General features: G+C 31.5%; 3 protein-coding genes across 3 annotated transcripts in view; 2 read left to right on the top strand and 1 right to left on the bottom strand.

Moving 5' to 3' along the window:
- Positions 1-3,534, bottom strand: part of LOC126774328 (protein trapped in endoderm-1) — a 51,554-nt gene extending 48,020 nt beyond the window's left edge. The window contains exon 1 of the mRNA XM_050495800.1: positions 3,406-3,534. The gene's annotated coding sequence lies outside the window, so the exon portion shown is untranslated. The remainder of the gene's footprint in view (positions 1-3,405) is intronic.
- Positions 3,535-5,635: 2,101 nt separating this feature from the next.
- On the top strand, positions 5,636-11,655 carry LOC126774303 (threonylcarbamoyladenosine tRNA methylthiotransferase). Its single transcript, XM_050495759.1, has 8 exons — positions 5,636-5,846; positions 6,029-6,203; positions 6,293-6,450; positions 7,211-7,477; positions 7,805-7,970; positions 9,783-9,890; positions 10,570-10,735; positions 11,190-11,655. Exons 1-8 carry the CDS (start codon positions 5,672-5,674, stop codon positions 11,589-11,591), a joined length of 1,617 nt encoding a protein of 538 aa, XP_050351716.1. The 5' UTR covers positions 5,636-5,671; the 3' UTR covers positions 11,592-11,655.
- A 1,918-nt stretch (positions 11,656-13,573) lies between these two features.
- Positions 13,574-18,254, top strand: LOC126774311 (xylose isomerase-like). Its single transcript, XM_050495776.1, has 8 exons — positions 13,574-13,671; positions 14,111-14,257; positions 14,369-14,648; positions 14,844-15,290; positions 15,662-15,755; positions 16,593-16,757; positions 17,363-17,448; positions 18,029-18,254. Exons 1-8 carry the CDS (start codon positions 13,593-13,595, stop codon positions 18,120-18,122), a joined length of 1,392 nt encoding a protein of 463 aa, XP_050351733.1. The 5' UTR covers positions 13,574-13,592; the 3' UTR covers positions 18,123-18,254.
- The last annotated feature ends 1,059 nt before the right edge of the window (positions 18,255-19,313 follow it).

Below are 19,313 nucleotides of genomic sequence, written 5' to 3' on the forward strand. Positions count from 1 at the left end.
CCACGACATTCTTTTAACCAAATTGGAATGTATGGGTATTCATGGTTCCTTGTTACGTTGGTGTGAGTCATACTTAAAGAATCGATCCCAATTAGTTGCCATGAAAGGTTTTAAATCTCTCGAATGTAATATACCCTCTGGTGTACCGCAAGGGTCACACCTAGGACCTTTGTTTTTCCTTGTTTTCATTAATGATGTTGGAAAAGTACTTAAATCCAAATATCAAATATACGCAGATGATTTAAAAATATACAGGGAAATTAAATCACCAGAGGATATAGAAATCCTGCAAAGTGACATCGACAACCTTGTTTGTTGGTGTCTTGCAAATCGTATGACTCTAAATAAGGATAAATGTGTTCATATTACATTTAGTAGAAAACGAAAACCACTAAAACACACTTACTACATCGACGGTACGCCCCTTACGGAGTCAACGAGTGTAAGGGATCTCGGGGTGATAATAGATAACACCTTAAGCTTTAGAGATCACATTGATTACATCATATCAAAAGCCTCGCAAGTATCTGGTCTGGTGTTAAGATTAATGAAAATCTTTAAAGATCCAAGCTTGACAATATTAGTTTTCAATAGTATAATAAGGAGTATCCTAGAATATTGTTCAGTTGCTTGGAGTCCTGGGTATGAGGTGCACTCTGATAGAATAGAACGTGTACAAAAACGTTTTCTATATTACTTAGCGTACACAGATCTAAATGCTAAGAATTTTAACTCTTACGATGCACGCCTAATTAATTATAAAGTGCAAACTCTTAAATATAGAAGAGAAGCTGCTGACTTTCTTTTTTTATACAAATTATTGCACGGATATATTGATGCACCTGATCTACTTGCTAAAATTAGTTTCTACATTCCGCGTCAAGGTAGCCGTTTACAAAATCGTAAAATATTTAGCCTACCTGATGTCAAATCAAATCTTGGTCAACATTCGCCAATTTACCGTATTTGCTCGCTTGCGAATTGTAGTCGTCAACACCTAGATGTCTTTAGTGAATCTGTTGGTTCTCTTAAGAATAAACTTAAAACAAAATCACATTAGTTTATGTAATAATTAAATAATTAACTAGTTAGTAATTGCACAAGTACTGTTCTTGTTAAATATGTTTTTTTAAAGCATGCTAGGTTTACATCCAGAAGACTGCAACTTATTAACACTCTGTTTAGCGTAGATTTTATTTTGTATGCACTAGTTGTAAGTCAGTTTTGTAAACTTAATAAATAAAAAAAAAAAAAAAAAATATATATATTACAGTAAATTCAGTGTTATAAAATATAAATACATGATAAATATTTTAGCGATATTTGAAATAGAAAGGGTATTAAATTATAAAGGGATACCTTTATTTCAAGTCTTTTTTTAATTTAAATAACATAATTCTCGATTTACTCAACACTAAATTTATTTCTTAAAAATTTGTGAAAAAGCTTTTAATTGATACCTTTGACTTGAATAAATATACATTAAAAAAACACAAATGTACTCAACGTTTAATATGCTAATAATAATATTAGACTCATCATAAGCAACTGTGTAAGGAATAAAATTAATGTATTCGATAAACTTTAGACACGGTTTCGCGCATCATCTTATTTAGGTCATTTGATTATGATAACTTTCGACCTATGATATTATTTCGTGTGAAAACCATGCCAAAATACTATAGTATTTAATTCGAATATGTTTCAAATACTAGAAAATTAAACACGTTACGTTTGATGTAGCGAAAGAACAAATAAAAAAATATATTATGAATTTGATTATTTTGAATATATTTAAGCCGAGATGGCCCAATGGTAATAACGCGTGAATCTTAACCAATGATCGTGGGATCAAACCCGGGCAAGCACCACTGGATTTTCATGTGCTTAATTTGCGATTATAATTCATGTCGTGTTTCACGTTGAAGGAAAACATCGTAAGGATACCTGCATGTGTCTAATTTCACTTAAATTCTGCTACATGTGTATTCCACCGAACCGCATTGGAGCAGCGTGGTGGAATAAGCTCCAAACCTTCTCCTCAAAAAGGGAGAGGAAGCCTTTAGCCCAGCAGTGAGACATTCACAGGCTGATACTGTTACTGAATATATTTTATGATTTTTTAATTCAGATAATAAAATACGTAGATTATTATATAATACGTATATTAATGATTTTGGGATGAAATGTTAATAGCATGTTCAAATATCCAACACCAAGTGACTGCCCAACTGACCACAAACAAAAATACTGGGCCAGTACTGTCTCCAACCCAGGATAAACAAGATAATATGGTTTTTTGCCCGCAGTGTACGACTATCATTGTACTAGATAGAACTATATAATTTCAGATTCACTTAAATAAGAGTTTGTCTCACAAATTAAGTAGTAAAAATCAAATAAACTGAGCACTTAATCTACAATTTAAAATGTATTATTTTATTGATTCGATCAAAACCAATGTTTATAAAAATTGCATTATGTTACTCACTACTAGAAATCTTTTTTTTTTTTAATTTTCCTTCTTTATGTAAATGTATCTACTTTTCGAAGATACAGTTTTATACGAAATGCTCGCAAACTTTACGGCAAGTTACAGATTCAATATTACGTTCGTTCGGTAATGTTACGTTATCAATACATAAATATAGGTAAATTTTAGGTTTAAAAACGGGTACTAATACTCCGTACGTCAAGAGTTTATTAATAATCAACATGAGTTTATTACTGTTATCATGTTGTGTAATATTTGGAAGTGCAGCGTTCGAAATAGACAATAATGGCGGCAGGTGGTCAAAAAAGCGCGTGCGCATGCGCGTGCCATGGTTTATTTTTTTAAGAAACAAACGAAGGGAGCAAAGATCCACCATGCTTTGAACCGAACCCTTGTCACTGACATACGGCAGTAAGTTAAGCGTAACGGCCTTCGTTTAAAAAAAATGCATTATCGTAATAGTAGTATAATGTTGTTATTGGAAAATCAGATTGTGAGGGACTATGATATTTAGTAAAATACCGAAAGTATTCTTATAAAACTACTATAATTTGTTTCAAAATGATTTAATTATTAGATTTTAATACAATAGTTTCATAAAATAATTGCTTTTTCGTTTGTATATGGCTAGTTTAGGCTTTGGTTTTTTAAATCTGCTTAAACATTTTCGGGTATTCAGTGATTTAAAAAAATGCATGGCGTTCATATATTATGAAGCATAAGTCACTTTTAAAATTTCTTTTCGCACATAAACCTCAATTTCACATATTAAGAAAAGTCTAATAAAATATTTACATTTTCACGTCTTTTGCATTTTCGGAAGTTGGAAACAACAAGTTCAACTTTTTATCAATTTAAAAAATATATTCAATTCATTACTTTATAATTATATTGTTTTGAATATTACTCACCAGTGTATTATTTATTATTAATAAAATAATAACTTAATAAATCACACAAGTTTTCACGACAACATCTTACACAATAGTCATTGACACAAAACCATCACATAACCTACTCTCACGAAGTCTTGCGCGCCACTGAGCTCTCAACTATAATGTCATGCTGGTTGTACTGCGTTGTAGTTAAACTTTAAAAGGAAGGTTGCCGTTTTGCCGGAAATAAAGACATTGCGGGCGCCAGAAATCGGATGTAGAATTGCTTAAGTATTCTAAAAAATATCCATAATTTCCTTATCTTTTCTGATCTGATTATTTTTTTTTTGAACAAGGATATTTTTTAATTATATAATATGTGAAGTATGAACAAATAATTAATATTTTCACTGTATCTTAATACCTTTAAAAAAGATTTAATTCGGTTAATCTAAATAAAATAATAATTATATTATTTATATTTTATTCATATTTATGAAAAAAAAACATAAATAAAACTCATTGAATTAGGTTTTAAGAAAGTACTTTTGTGCAAGCAATCTTTACAATTCAAAAAGAGTAATCTACCATAAGACGAGAGTAGTTATTCATGTAAACATTGTGGTATGTACATAAATATTAAATCAAACTAATTCCACATTGTTTTATATAAAGGTGGTTAAACATTTTTTTCATTGCAATTGTATTTCTAAATATAACTGAACTGTGCATCTAGAGAACTAGAATATTAAGTACTGTATTGTAAATAAATAATATTCATTCATTCAGCGATCGAATATACAGGATAAAAGGCGCCAAAGTTGATCAGTAAGGCCAAGGGTATCGTTCTAAAGCAGCTGTACGACCCATTGTCACGTTGTAAAACACCTATTGTAAAATATTATACAAAAATAAACTTTACTCGGTTGACATACAGCTTAAAATTGTAAGATCATTGCGCTCCATCTTGAATACATTTACGTTATTATTAATGGGAAGACACGATTTTATTGGGGTTCTATTCTATTGTAAAGTTTTGATGCGTATCCTTTTTTATTTTTACTTTTGAGGTTTATGTCGCCACAATTATTAAGATATTAATTTTTAATATGCAGAAATTAAAAAATATATAAAAAGGTTTTATTAACAATCTATGTATATAAATAGTATAAATTAAAGTCATTAAATTCTTCTGTTTGTATCTTCGCTAGCTTCTACTAAATCTCGTAACGGTTTTATCGTTTATAGATAATTTACTGACAACTGTAATTATTTTTATCGTTAAAAGAAAGGAAAAAATAATAACACCTGTACTTTAGTTTATTTGTTACTAAATCCTTATCAAAATAAATAACATATAAATTTAAAAAGCTTCATTTGATAAATATTGCTAACATTTTGCAATTACAATCAGTAATTTTAGGTAATAATACGCAGGACACGTTGCACTATGCCTTATGCATACCTATATAATATATTATCATATGCACTTACAGTACAAAGTGTGCGTACTGTATGGGCGAATAGATTGATTGGCGAATGTTTATTTATCATTGATTGAAAAATGCGAGGGATAAAGTCCATATTTTACCCGTATAAAGTCGGGACGGATACCTCGTATTGTGTAAATCACAGTATATTTTACTCAAAAAATTGATTGCTAAATTTCTAGATTATGCTGTGCGGTACAAATGACATATCCTACGTCATTTATAAAAAAAATTATGATGTAAAACAGATTGTTTCTGTTTTATTGAATAAAGTCCAGCACAAATACAAAGTATAAATAAAATTCTTAAGCATGATAATGATTTGCTTGATTTTGGTAACTAAGCAGAATAATAGAATTTTCACATTGATAAATATTTAGTAGAATAACAAAAAATCGACTGGTAGATATCCAACATGTATATTTGGAATAAAATTAGTTTGAAGAAAACATTCCTTATAAAAGTTTCTCGTTTATTTTTTTGAGTCAGTATTCGTTTTCATTCCCTTACGTTGGTTTTAACTAAGAGTGTACTTTAGATGTTTGTTTTTTTTTTTTAAATCAACATACAAATTTTGTACATAGTTCCAAATGAAATTGGTGCATAATTCCAAACGGACATTAATAATAATTATTATAACTAATTAATAATTATTTTAACGACGCTGTGTGTAATCTAACTCAACTTGTTATGCTCTGTATCTTAAGTTATCTGTAACCGTAGACAGAGAAACTAAGTTATCTGTTGTAGTCAATGTTTTTATTTTGGACGGTAAATGTGAGTAATTGTCAAATTCATAGGACTTCTTAAAAATGCCAGGTGCAGTTTCAGAATTTATAGACGATATTGAAGATTTAATATCTTCTCAGGATATAACACCCAAAGAAAGGTATGCGAGTAGAAAAAATGTAAGCGTAAGATCGAAGAAACGAGAAAATAAGGAAGTGGAATCAGTTGAAAAGATTATTTTAGAAAGTGTTGTGCCAGGTATAACCTTAAAATTACTTGATATATCGTAATGTGAAACATATTTATTTAAATAAATATGGTTTAATCTGTTGATTTAACTGCGTAACATTAAATAACAGAACATTTATACTGTGCACACGTTAAAGTAAAATATTACATGTATAACAATAGTGTAAACATTGTAACTGATTATTAATTAGGTACTCAAACAATATACGTCAAGACATGGGGCTGCGCACACAACAACTCAGATTCAGAGTACATGGCTGGGTTGTTAGCAGCTCAGGGGTATAAGCTAACGGAAGATAAGTGGCAAGCCCAACTCTGGTTGCTAAATTCTTGCACAGTTAAAAGTCCCGCTGAAGATCATTTTAAGTAAGTTTATCTATCAACACTTATATAGTAGTAGGTAGTAGTAGATGTGCCTTTCTTTTTGTTGTTTTGAAATAATATTCTTATTTTAGAAATGAAATAGAATTGGGTCAAAGTCGAGGTATACATGTAGTTGTGGCTGGCTGTGTGCCGCAGGGAGCGCCACGCGCTACATACCTACAAGGGCTCAGTGTTGTTGGTGTTCAACAAATAGATAGAATTGTTGAGATTGTGGAGGAGACATTAAAAGGTAACTTTAACTAAAGTTATTTAAATTTCCTTAATAATAAAAATTTCAATTATCACTATAGCTAATAACAACAATACATTTTAAGAAACATAGACAATAATTTGTTTAAAATATAAAGCCTATTCTAACCACAAGTAAAATCAAATCAAAATATTTTCTATTCTAAGCACTACCACCAGTTGGGAATATGGATTCTACAAGAGAAGTAGACAATGTAACAATTCTGACATTGAATTGACGTAATATAATTTATCAAGATCTTGAATAATCAATTAATGCTATTTGTTATGGATATGTGATAAATTGGTGTCAATGTCTGTTACCTTGTTATCGGAATTTTGAATGAAATTAATGTGGATATAATTAGTAAAGTGGAATAGTGTTACATTATAAATAGAGTTATTATTCAAAAACTATTTGTAGTGCATATTGTAGTGAAGCTATTTGTGAATTGAATATGCATTTCTAAGGTTTGCTTATCTTTAGTTCTTTTTTGATTGGAATAGGCTATTGATACTAGTTGCATTACCTTTAAAAGTTTATATTAAAATACGTGGGATCAGTGATGTAAACTTTATTCACTAGGTGGCGTTAGTAGTTCAAACCACAGATATTTTGATACTTTTTACATACTAACAGTTTACCAACAAACAAAGCGACAAAACATATTGTTTAACACTGAAATTAGTATTACTAATATTTCAAAAAAGTTATAACATAAAATATATAAAATGAGACAGTTTCGTAAATACCATTTCAGGGCACACAGTCCGCCTCTTCGGTCAAAAGAAAACTAGTGAAGGTCGAAAAGCAGGAGGTGCTTCGCTTCTTCTACCAAAAGTTAGAAAGAATCCTCTCATAGAGATCATATCCATCAACACTGGATGTTTAAATCAATGCACATATTGTAAGACTAAGCACGCAAGGGGTGAACTTGGAAGTTATCCTCCAGAGGAAATTGTTGAGAGGGCGAGACAATCTTTCAAAGAGGGTGTTTGTGAAATATGGCTCACTAGTGAAGACACAGGTGAGTTGATTTATTTATTTTACAAGATGAATGAAATGTGGTTAAGCGGTATTATGAACCATTCCATGCCCTTATAAAAGCTCTCTGAAAACCTCAAAAACCTCTGAAAAAGGAAGGATTAGACAGAAGTTCTTCTTCACTTTTGGATTTTCACTAATATGTAACAGATATATTTATAGACAGCTCACCAATCAATTGATGAAAAAAAAAAAAAACTCTTTTGAGTCTTTGAGTATTTAAAACCAAATTGTTTTTTATTTTTGGGTATAATGTTATTTATCATAGTGAATATAGTTCGATTTTCAAAATGACACATTTATCTTACAGGAACATACGGTCGCGATATTGGCACAACACTCCCCGAGTTACTCTGGAAACTGGTAGAGGTTATACCCGAAGGTTGCAGGCTACGTCTGGGCATGACTAATCCACCATACATCCTGGAACACCTTGCAGAAGTTGCAGAGATCATGCACCACCCGAGAGTGTACAAGTGAGTATGGAGATTGCAGACTATTACTGATAGAAGATACACACGACTAGCCTATTGTGCGGGACATATTATAATGCAATTGTGTGTGTGCGCAAACACAACTGTACTTTTGCGGACTTAAAAGTAGAGAATGAAAAAATGTTTCTTGACATAGATAATGAAACTCCATATATTAAGTATCCTTAAGTTTAGGTACGAATCAAGTTTAAATGACAATGCAATTTTAAATTTAAGCCAACTTCACGCTAAAGTGGTTTAAGTAGGGAATGTAAGTTAGTATGAGGTTTCCTTTGCTTTTAGAGATAGAAATTTGTATCATCATGAGTACTTAAATCTTTTAAATAAAATGTGCATCCAAATAAGTAACAATAACACGACCACACTTCACTATTAAATTAGCGGGCCAGCTCTAACAAAATTCTAATCATGATCGCTAACAGACTAGACTGTATATTTATAAACCGCTGTTGTAAAGTTTCAGCTAGACCAGTAAATTATATAAGTAGTATATAGTAGTTTATTTTTTTTTTGTAATTTTGTATATGAGTCTTGTTACTTGAATAATTAAATTATAATTTTTTTTTTTGTTTTGTTGTATATATATTTTTAAACATATTGTAACGTAATGTTGGCGTACGTTAAAATAATGCATCCATTATTTTAAAATAAATACGACAAATTTATTAAATTTATAACCTAAAACATTAATTGTCATGTGTCAATTGACGTTGACAGGTGCAACTAAGATTATGTTTATACAATATTTGAAAAATACGGCTAAATTTGACGTCTCGTCATAATGCAAATTTTTATGCATTATGCATTTTCGAACTAATTTATTATCTTTGAGATGCTCTTTAACATTTTTCTAAGACTTCACTTTCCTTCCGGTCATTGGGTCGTAATGGTGACCTAAATTAGTTTTTGCAGTTTTTGTAATTTTTATTTTTTGTAAACTCATAATATTGTTAAAAGTACTGTTTTCATGAACAATATTCCACATTTTGGTGAAATTAATTAAAATCCATATTGGATTGTTTTAATAATCGTGGATTTGCTTGAAATCCTGGTACACCTTGTGGGAACAAAAATTCGAATTGGATTCTTAAGAAACCTAACCTTGGAAGATTTATTTCAAGATGTCTTCCTGATATTCTTTGGAAAGACTTTAAGGAAGCTTAAACTTTAATTAACTAACTAATTTCTACATATTATTTTCGCCGCTGTAGTGGAACCGCGTGTGATTTATATAAACTGTAACTTAATATTTTATTAAAAAAAGTTGGCATTCAAAGGATTCAAAAAATATTTACATATTGAAATTTTGTATTTAGTTTAGAAAATTAAACGTTAGTAATATTTATATTTATAACATTAATTTGTATCCATTTAGATAACTTATTGTTTTGTTAAACTTATTTTGTAAAATTTTACTTTGGCACTTTTTAAGAATTAAAAAAAAAAGAAATTATTAGATGTAACTTAATTATATTAAATTTAAATAGATATAACCACCCTGGCGCCCGAGCATATTGCATTTTGGAATTAATAATTTAGAAAATAGATTTACTATCCATTTGGTAAATCTATATTGTAATAATATGGGTACTTTTTCTGACTTCCGGAGCACTATTATTTAGAGATTTGTTTAATTTAAATTTTTCCATGTCTACCGATTTTTATTTTTATTTGCCTCTAGAATTGTAATTTAACCTAAAAAATTTACAACTGAATATAACTAAACCCTACACCCATATAAAATATATTTTTTACAATATGCAGCTAAGATATAATTTTTTAATATTTCTCAAGGTTCCTCCACGTTCCAGTTCAATCCGGAAGCAACCAAGTACTGTCGGCCATGAAGCGAGAGTACACGAGGGCGGACTTCGAGAGAGTCGTCAATTACCTCAGAGAGAAGTTTGTATTGTTTAATATGTCACTATGTTATAAGGCCTCGTCCGTCGCGTCTGTGTATCTATCTGCCTGCCTGATCGCGATAAACTCAAAAATTGCTAAATGGATTTCATAGACGAAGTGACTCTCAAGGAAGGTTTCTGGGACATCCTGGGACATTATTCACACACGGCCATCTGATCCCAAACTAAGCAGAGCTTGTACTGTGGAAACCAGACAACTGACATACTATACATACTTTTCTTTTGTAAATTTCTTTTGTAAATACATACTTATATAGATAATTACACCCAGACTCAAGACAAACAGACATGTACACAAATGTGTGACTGTCCTGGGTGGGAATCGAACCCACAACCTTCGGCGTGAAAGTATCTACCAACCACGCCAACCGGCCCGTCAGTTTATGTCTTTAGTTTGAGTAAATTGGCTGAAATACGACGATGATTGTTGACGATCATGCCGACTGGAAAGTCTACCAATAGAGTTATATATAATTATATATTACGATATATACGCTTCATGTGAGTTTTTTTTAGCTGGTTCTTCTCAGGTCAGGGTATTTCTTTTCAGAATCGGTAGTAGATTCTAATTTAATATTCAATATGAAAAATCAATTCGATATTACGTTTATTAGAACTGTCAATAATTGGATCTTTCACTCAATATTCATTTTGTCCAGGGTACCAGGTATGACAATAGCTACAGATATTATCTGTGGGTTCCCCACGGAAACGGAAGAAGATTTCAAAGATACTATGGACCTATGCAAGAAGTACAGATTCCCTTCGCTGTTCATAAACCAATTCTTCCCCCGACCGGGGACCCCTGCGGCTAGGATGCAGAGGGTAAGTTGATATTGGAGCCTTTATCAAGATCAGTAGGGGGGATGCAACTCATTGCTGTCAAAGACATATGTGTTTGCTATTTAATGACGTGAGGTAGGCGGGCAGGCAAGTGATGGTAAATGGTCACCAAATAAATATAACCATCCATCGCCAATGCGCTACCAACCTTTGGAACATTTGTGCCTTTAGTAACACTGGCTAAACTGAATACAACAACACTAAATGTTGCTGATTGGTGGTAGAATATCTGATAAGTGGGTGGTACCTACATAGATGAGATTGCACAATGGTGGTAGCTACACTTGGTGGTAGGGACCACCAAGTAGGTTAGCTTGTTTCTCTAACAGATAGTACAAAAAAGTTTTTTTAATATAAATAAACCAATTGACATGTAGCAATTACAATTTTTTCTTTGTGGAAAGAAATGTTTGTATCAACTTTTTTCACTTACCAGGTGCCAGGACAGGAAGTGAAAAAACGTACAAAAGAACTGTCCGAATTTTTCCGATCGTACGAACCGTACGGTCACAAAGTGGGCCAGGTATATGACGTACTGGTCACGGATATATCTCACGATAAAAACTACTACGTCGCCCACAACGAGTTCTACGAACAGGTTTTAGTGCCCAAAGAGGATAAATACATGGGCAAAATGGTTACCGTGAAGATTACGAGCGCGACAAAATTCTCTATGATGGGACAGCCCATAGACAAACCGAAGATGCCAGGTTTGACGCAACCTTTAAAAAAAGGTGAAGTGTCAGGATTTAGGCGGGAAAACAAGATGGCGGTACCCATACCGATTTTAATGCTCCTGATGGCGGTTATAGTGCGATTGATCTGGATTTTCTTATAATGTTATTGTAAATATACTGTTACGTAGATTTTAATTATTATTAATAAAATATTTTTCTAAGTTATTTGCTATTTGATTTTAACTAATACTACTGCTTATAATTAACTACTAACAAATATTGTAAGTATATGAATCCAGTTGTAAAAGCGTATATATTGTCTCACAAAAGAGTTCTTAATCCTGTGTAATCGGGTACAAGTTTACGCCGGCGTGTTAGAGGCCCTTTTCCCAGAGGGACAGGGGCCCTACACACGCCCTTATGCAAAATTTCATGGTGATTGTCTGAATAGTTAAGACGTAAGCGTAACCAACAAATTGACTTTTGGCATTTATAATATTATTAAGGATATATAATTTGCTAATAACGAGACACTTGACTAGAGGGTAGTTTACAAAATCGTTATTAAACATTGAGACGAAAAACGAGCACGCATGTGTAAATGGGGTGTAAGGCCGTATGCCACGGTCCTTGGTTCAAGTTCCGGGTAAGAGCCTATTCGCCTTTTTAATATCTTTTGTTCTTTTAGTTTCCGACTGTGAAAATTGATTTTTCATAAACATAACGATGCAATTTTCAATAGTCATTAGAGTTTCACATATTCATCCATTTATACATGATAACTTCATGCTGTAGATGTGTCATGTGGTATTAATATATTCCGATATGATACCACCGAGCATGCGAACATATGAACATCAAAGCGTTACTTATCCAGATTTAAACCAAGGATTTATTCAATGCATTATAACATCTCGTTTCACCGATATAAGATTCATTTTTGTTCAAATAATCTTTCATTCTTTTTATTTATATCTAACATTTTGCAATGGGTTAACAAATTATTATCATAAACATTTATGTTAAGGTTAGGTACTACTAAATTCAATTTATAATAATTGTCTGTAAGTACTTAACGGTCCAATAAATACGAAGAAAAGATTGAAATTGGTAAACTGAGTCATTTTTTTTTTAATTTTATCTGTTTCAAGAAATGGCAAACGAACATGAATGGTACTAAACAGTTACTGATCTATTAAAAATTGTATCTTCGCAAATATATTAAAAAGTCTTCTCAAGTTAGAAATAGCCATTATTCAAATTACTCATTGAATTGATAAAGTTAAGTGATATAATCTAGTATGAAAAAATGGTAATTCTAAAGTACATTCTAAATTTAAATTAATTAAATTCCAAAAGCAACAGTAGATCACTTCCTGAAGTTTCATTTAGAAATTTAGATAACAAGTTTTCGACTCCGCGCAAATCCCGCAAACATGTTTATATTTGCTGCTATCTTTTAACGTATAAAGCTTAAATTGCGTATTACATAAAATCAATATAAAACATCAAAAATATATTCGATAATATATTATAGCATATTGTATGGTTAATAAAAAGATTTGGAATTAGTATGTTTGTTTTTGGATGATCTATAATATATTATTTGTAATAATTTTTTTAATAAATTTATTTATTGTCTCCCACAGACAATAATGTTTAAATTTTTATAATATATATATAAATACAGTTATATGTGGGAGACAGGAGCCCAAACTAGGTTGCCCTGTACTAAGGGTCTCCTGGCTCCCCCATTTATGTACGTATAATCCGTATAAAAATATACATGAATATATATTAATTTCTAGCCTGTTTAGCTAGGTAGAATCAACATTCCGGACCAGTGGTAGTTTTACTTTGAATTCATATCTCTAGTCCCTTAGATTCGATACATACTCGTATAAAACGAATTACACAGCACGATGAAACCAAAATTATAAGGCTTTGTATTAAAAAATAACTATGGGCTTTTTGTTCGTTAAACAACTCGTATTTCGTACTAAATATGTACAGGTTTGAAACAAAGAGCAATCCGACACAATTCCGCTCTGCTGCCTCTATTCACTCGATATTATATAAGATTACGTCGCATCCGTCCGTCATTCAGTTGTAGGAAATATTTATGAGAGAATTAAGTCTAAAGGGATTTTTTGTATTGAAACATGTCATACGCTCAGCCCGGGGGTAAGAGGCAGAAAGTTCGAGAAGTAAGAGGCTCTGATACCGTTGATTATTTTCAAGGTAAGAATAATTAATTATAATATTGTTTATGCCGAACAATACTTTGTATTGCTGTGTTTCGATTTGAAGGGTGGGTGTAATCTGCTTGTATTACAGTCGCAAGGGACCTAATCATAGGGTTCATAGGGTTGGTGGCCTATTGATGGTGTCAAGATTCATTAATATATGAGAGGTGGGTGTTTGACGAAATTGGCACTCGTCTGGTATTTTGTCAAATATACGACATTTAATTTTGAAAGATAGGATTTATTTAATTTAATCTTAATTTTTGGACGAAAAATAAAACTTTCTTTTATTTGTTAAAGATAAGAAATATTATTATCATTGGTATATTCATTCTATCATTGTGGGCAATAACTTTAAATTTGTTAGTAAGTTTCAGTTCAGTAAACTTTCACTGAATGTAACTTCGCTTATATAAATTATTAATATATTTTAGGCATAGAGAAGGTAGAGTATAACAACATGGCAACATCGACCGATACAAATAGTTACCGTTACTACAATAGTAGCGAGAGGGTGCATTCTAGGGGCATGGAGGACTGGCTCAAATATAGCGTGTCGTTGACAGAGTTTAGATATAATGGTATGAAAAACAGTTTTTTTTTCTTAAATGCATTTTCATAAAATTATGCTATATCCTTTGTAAGTATAATTATAAATCACTTGTAAGTATAATTATTTGATTATAATTAAGGTTCAGACGTCCAAGGCAGGCCAACATTCTGCCGTTCTTGGGATGACAACTCCAACACCATAGACAATTACAAACGTTGCATCAAGGCGTTCTATGACTTCTGTACTAAACTTGGCATCAAATACTGGACCGCTTTTGATACAGATTTAGTTCCGCAGACAGATAACTGGGAGGAGAATAAAGCTAACTGGGATGAAATAGTTGAATATATAAGCGAATTGTTCCAAAGAAGCCAGATTAAATTGATGTGGTTAGCGCCTGATTTACATTCACACCCAAAGTGAGTATTAAAGTAATAATAATAATAATAAATATAAAAATATTATATAAAAGCTATACTTATTGTCTATGAAAATTACTCTTTATGAAGTTAGTACCATGATATTTTTCTATATATAAAGTATATAATTATTAATTTATTTACACAAAAATAATAATTATTTTATGTATAAAATAAATAATTTGATATTTGTAGATATATATCCGGTGCTTTTACGAGTAACGAGGCATCAACGTTCGTACAAGCGGCAACACAGATAAAGAAGTGCTTAGAAGTATCACAGCGCTTAAATGTGGAATGTTTCCTGTTATGGCCATACAGAGAAGGCTATAACGCCATCTTCCAAACAGATGTTGCCAAAGAAATCAAATTATTCTCGAAATTGTTGAAAATAACTGCAGAGTATAAGGACAGGCTGAATTATAAGTGTCAATTGCTTATAATGCCGTATTATAGTAGCTTCGGTAAGAATTATGGCGGTTATGGCTTAACATGGCAACCCCAAAACAATTGGGACGGGGATGTCATGAACCGATATATGTGGGATATCACAAGTTGCTTGTACTTTTTGAAATTCCACAACTTGGATCGTTATTATAAAGTCTGCACTCCACCTGGACACCATATGTATATGGCTGGCGTGTGAGTATCCTATCTTATAAACTTTGTAAAATATATAGATTGTAGGTACGTTACAAAGAAACGAGGATTTACTTTAATTAATTACATTATGTTTATAGTCGTCATCACGTATGTGACGTCATACATACATAAAACATATAATATAGAATATCATGGACTACGATATATTAGTTATGTTTATATTTGCGATTCTAATAAAAAAGTAACTTAATTTATCATATTATTTAATTTAAATATAATATGTACAATTATTATCAATTTTAAGTTTCTACACAACGGAGAATATTTTTCATTCTATACGTAATTAATTAGTATTAATAAAAAAAGAAACAAATATATTGTCTATTAAATAATATTTTTTTCTTCAACAGTTACAACATGTTCGGCGGTGTTACTATAAACAATCAGTTCGACCAATCCGACATCAGAACAATTACATTGATGATGAAATGTATTATAGATCAAGTGAGTGAGCCAGTGTAACTACACACCGTACGTAACGGTGCAATGCACGTAACAACTATATCACAATTCTTACAACGCCACTGTCTGTAGGCAGTATTAACCATTTACTATAAGATGGCTCATTTGCCGGTCTGTCTGCCGGTAATAAATAAAAAAAAAAGTTAAAATTACTTTGTACCGTTGTAAGCATAGCACAACTTACATTTTATTTAGCCACTCGTCATCAAATGCAATACCCTATTTATGCAATGTCCTTAGTCTGTGTGTAATTATCTATATATAAGTATGTATTTACAAAAGAAAAGGTAGTATATGTAGTATATCAGTTGTTTGGTTTCCACAAGCTCTGCTTAGTTTGGAATCAAATGGCCGTGTGTGAATAATGTCCCAGGATATTATTATTATTATATTTTTATCCATCCATTGCATTTACGCTTGAGTATAATTTCATATGACACAAGTTTTACTAATTGTAAACACAAATATTTAAGCGCATCAACGTTCAGTATTACTTGTAATTGATTACGATCCAAATGTCAGGTACAAGCATAGTGGGCGATAATTGATAACGTAATAAAGTAAAGTAACATCATGTAAACATTCATGCGGCTTCCTCCTATTTTTGAGAAGAAGGTTTGGAGTTTACTCTATCATGTTCTTCCAATGCGGGTTGGTTTCCTCACGTTTACTTTACCGCAGAGCACAAGATGAATTATAAACAATTCATCTCATTAAAAGTCTTGAAATTGGAATCATTTGTTAAGATTAACATTTTCTATCCACTGGGCCGTCACGGCTCTTTAATAATAATTAAAATACTTAATACAATTTCCTCAGGGTTCAGCTCCCTCTGGTGGGATCAATCTGAGACTAGTTCCGAAACGCGATTGTGACCTCCGTGATCTGATGACGTCACAGGTCAAATACATCGACGCTCTCGCGAAAGGACTGAGGATCGCATGTAATGTCATTTCTGAACAAGTCTTCGTTAAGCATTTACAGGTAAGCATAGGCTTAAAATTACCTTCCGAAATCACCGGCATTTTTGTGTAAGAGCTCACTTCATTACTCACCCGTGAAATGTTGATAACCGATTGATGGTGATTTACTATTTTGATGCATGTATTCATGAAATGTTATAATTATTATGGTCAATCTCGCAAATCACTTTCTGACATTTCAAGACCGTTGTCTGCGGTGTGTTTCGAGTTTTTTTCGTATAAAATAGCCCTAGAGATTTTTTTATTTACGCTATATCTACGTTCGTGATTTGGTCACCACAAAAAACATGGAACTATTCGTCTAAACGTTCGTAATTTCATCGATGTATAGAATCCTATAAAAATAAAGGATTGCTTCGCAAAAATTTTCCTCCAAGCAAACCATTAAACTTCATACCTATTCAATGTTATTATATTTTTTGTCACTCGTTTCCACTGTTCCACATTTCTCCCGCGTGTTTTTTTTTATATACGCCGGGATGGCAAATGACTCTACTCCACCTGATGGTATGTGGTAGTAGAGGCCAAACGCGACGACGGCCAGTACAGTGGGGAAGAATGTGTAAATTGTCAAACAATTTCATCAGGTTAATGGTATTCTTTCAGCAACGCTACGCTTCGTATCATAGCGGAATCGGCTGTCGCCTATTGACTGGCGACGTTTCTATAGAAGAGTGTGAAGAATTTTATAAGTAAGTTTCTTTTGAATCATATTTTATGTAAAAATTACCTTTTATAGGTACATACGTTCACAAATACACATTCACCTTATTATGTGACGGTTTTATTCAGCAAATGCAGGTTTCCTTAGGTTATGTTCCTTTATTATCATAGACGACGTGCATTCTGTGACCTGGTGCTAAAAGGTACAAACAACATTTCAAGTAAAATGTAACTGTAATTTGTTATTTGCCAAATCATGAAAAATTAAAATTATATATCTCGCTAAAACTGCTATAAGTTTAACATTACTAGTACTAACAACATTAAGCAAAATGGTACATATTATATAAAGTAACCAAGATCATAGTTTCTATGGTTATTGATGTTGGTCTTTTTAAAACCAGCTAAGGCACAGAATTATCAAAAAATATAACCATAATATGGAAACTCTAATGTGAGATCCAAGTATTCTAACTACTCATTCCGGCTCTTCAAAGCAAAATCAACTTTTTTGTTGGCAAATGACTGTATTGTATAAAAGTATTTTGCAGGCTTATTCCAAAGAATAGAGGTTCTATTTAAAATATCAAAAATATTTTTTTATTCCAGAAAAAACCAAGCTAACAGTGAAATAATTTGTACTAAATCAGAACACTACAATATGGTGTTTCAACGCTACTTAGATACCTGCGATCACGTATAATATATTCTATTATTAATTGTATTATGTTTGTCAGATAAATTACTTCATTGTCTTATATTGTGGCAGTTATATGTTTTATAAAGGAAAAAAAAAACAATTAAACAATGGCTTATACAGAGTAAATATAAAATATGCGAACATTTTCACTATATAAATTATAATGCCTATTACTAATTGTAATAGGCAATATATATAGATTAATTCTGTATAAGTATTTTTAAAATATATTAAAGTAATATATTTATATAGAAATATAGTGCAGCTAGCTTAACGCTTCTGTTTCCTACCCACCGTATAACGGACCACCGTATGACGTACCAATTGTAGATTTGTAATATCAAAACTATCCATTAATTTACATTTAATTTTATTTTGTACAATACTTAAAAAACAAAGCGATTTACGTTTATTATCTAAGTTTAATTCGTATTTTATTAAAATAAAATACAATAGGTTTATTAAAATAATGAACATAATATTATACTTAATTAATATTTTAACCAAAGGTTTCAGAATGTGTAATTAAATTTAAGGTATGTAATAATTAGTTTACGGAGGCAAAAAAAAAGAAAAAGATAAGTATAAATAAAAAAAATTAAAACGACTTTTCAAGTTTTTTTAAATGTTTAAAAAAAAATTAAATTCGGTAATTTGTTCTTAGGTAAGTTTTTTAATTTATTTATTTTATTCGTTACTTTTAAAAGGCAAAAAGTAAAATTTAAATTTTATGTAAAATTCTAGACTGTATTTTTTGTAGATTAGTCCTCTAATAAATAAAAAAGCCTTTATTTGTATTCGTTGTGGTAATTGAAAATTGTGACATAAAAATTCGAATCCGATATACTGACTGATCTGCAACGTCGGTTGTTAAGTTAAATATTTATGTTGTATCATAGTTACATACTACACAATAGTTATACACTCCCGTGCCTCGGAAAGCACGTAAAGCCGTTGGTCCTGCGTCTGAACTCTTTTCGGTCGTGTCGGATTTGCCGTCCCAACGGATTATGAGAGTGAGCGAATAGAGTACATTTGTGTTTGCGCACTAACTTACACTCCGATTGGCTGCCGTGTCCGAAATCGTTCAAGAGACATACTCGCACTTATTATCTGTGATACTACTACTACATGTGTTCGATAGCATAAATGTTAATTCAATAATTTATAATATACTTGATAGACAGGTTTCAC

This window comes from Nymphalis io, chromosome 16 (genome assembly GCF_905147045.1).
Source record: "Nymphalis io chromosome 16, ilAglIoxx1.1, whole genome shotgun sequence".
Lineage (NCBI taxonomy): Eukaryota > Metazoa > Arthropoda > Insecta > Lepidoptera > Nymphalidae > Nymphalis > Nymphalis io.

Excerpts from the sequence above, each read along its gene's own strand:
- LOC126774303 (XM_050495759.1), top strand. The coding sequence starts at position 5,672 with ATGCCAGGTGCAGTTTCAGAATTTATAGACGATATTGAAGATTTAATA. Across the intron at positions 5,847-6,028 it reads TTTAGAAAGTGTTGTGCCAG|GTACTCAAACAATATACGTC; the intron begins GTATAACCTTAA and ends ATTATTAATTAG. Across the intron at positions 7,971-9,782 it reads CACCACCCGAGAGTGTACAA|GTTCCTCCACGTTCCAGTTC; the intron begins GTGAGTATGGAG and ends ATATTTCTCAAG.
- LOC126774311 (XM_050495776.1), top strand. The coding sequence starts at position 13,593 with ATGTCATACGCTCAGCCCGGGGGTAAGAGGCAGAAAGTTCGAGAAGTA. Across the intron at positions 13,672-14,110 it reads TACCGTTGATTATTTTCAAG|GCATAGAGAAGGTAGAGTAT; the intron begins GTAAGAATAATT and ends AATATATTTTAG. Across the intron at positions 17,449-18,028 it reads GAGTGTGAAGAATTTTATAA|AAAAAACCAAGCTAACAGTG; the intron begins GTAAGTTTCTTT and ends TTTTTATTCCAG.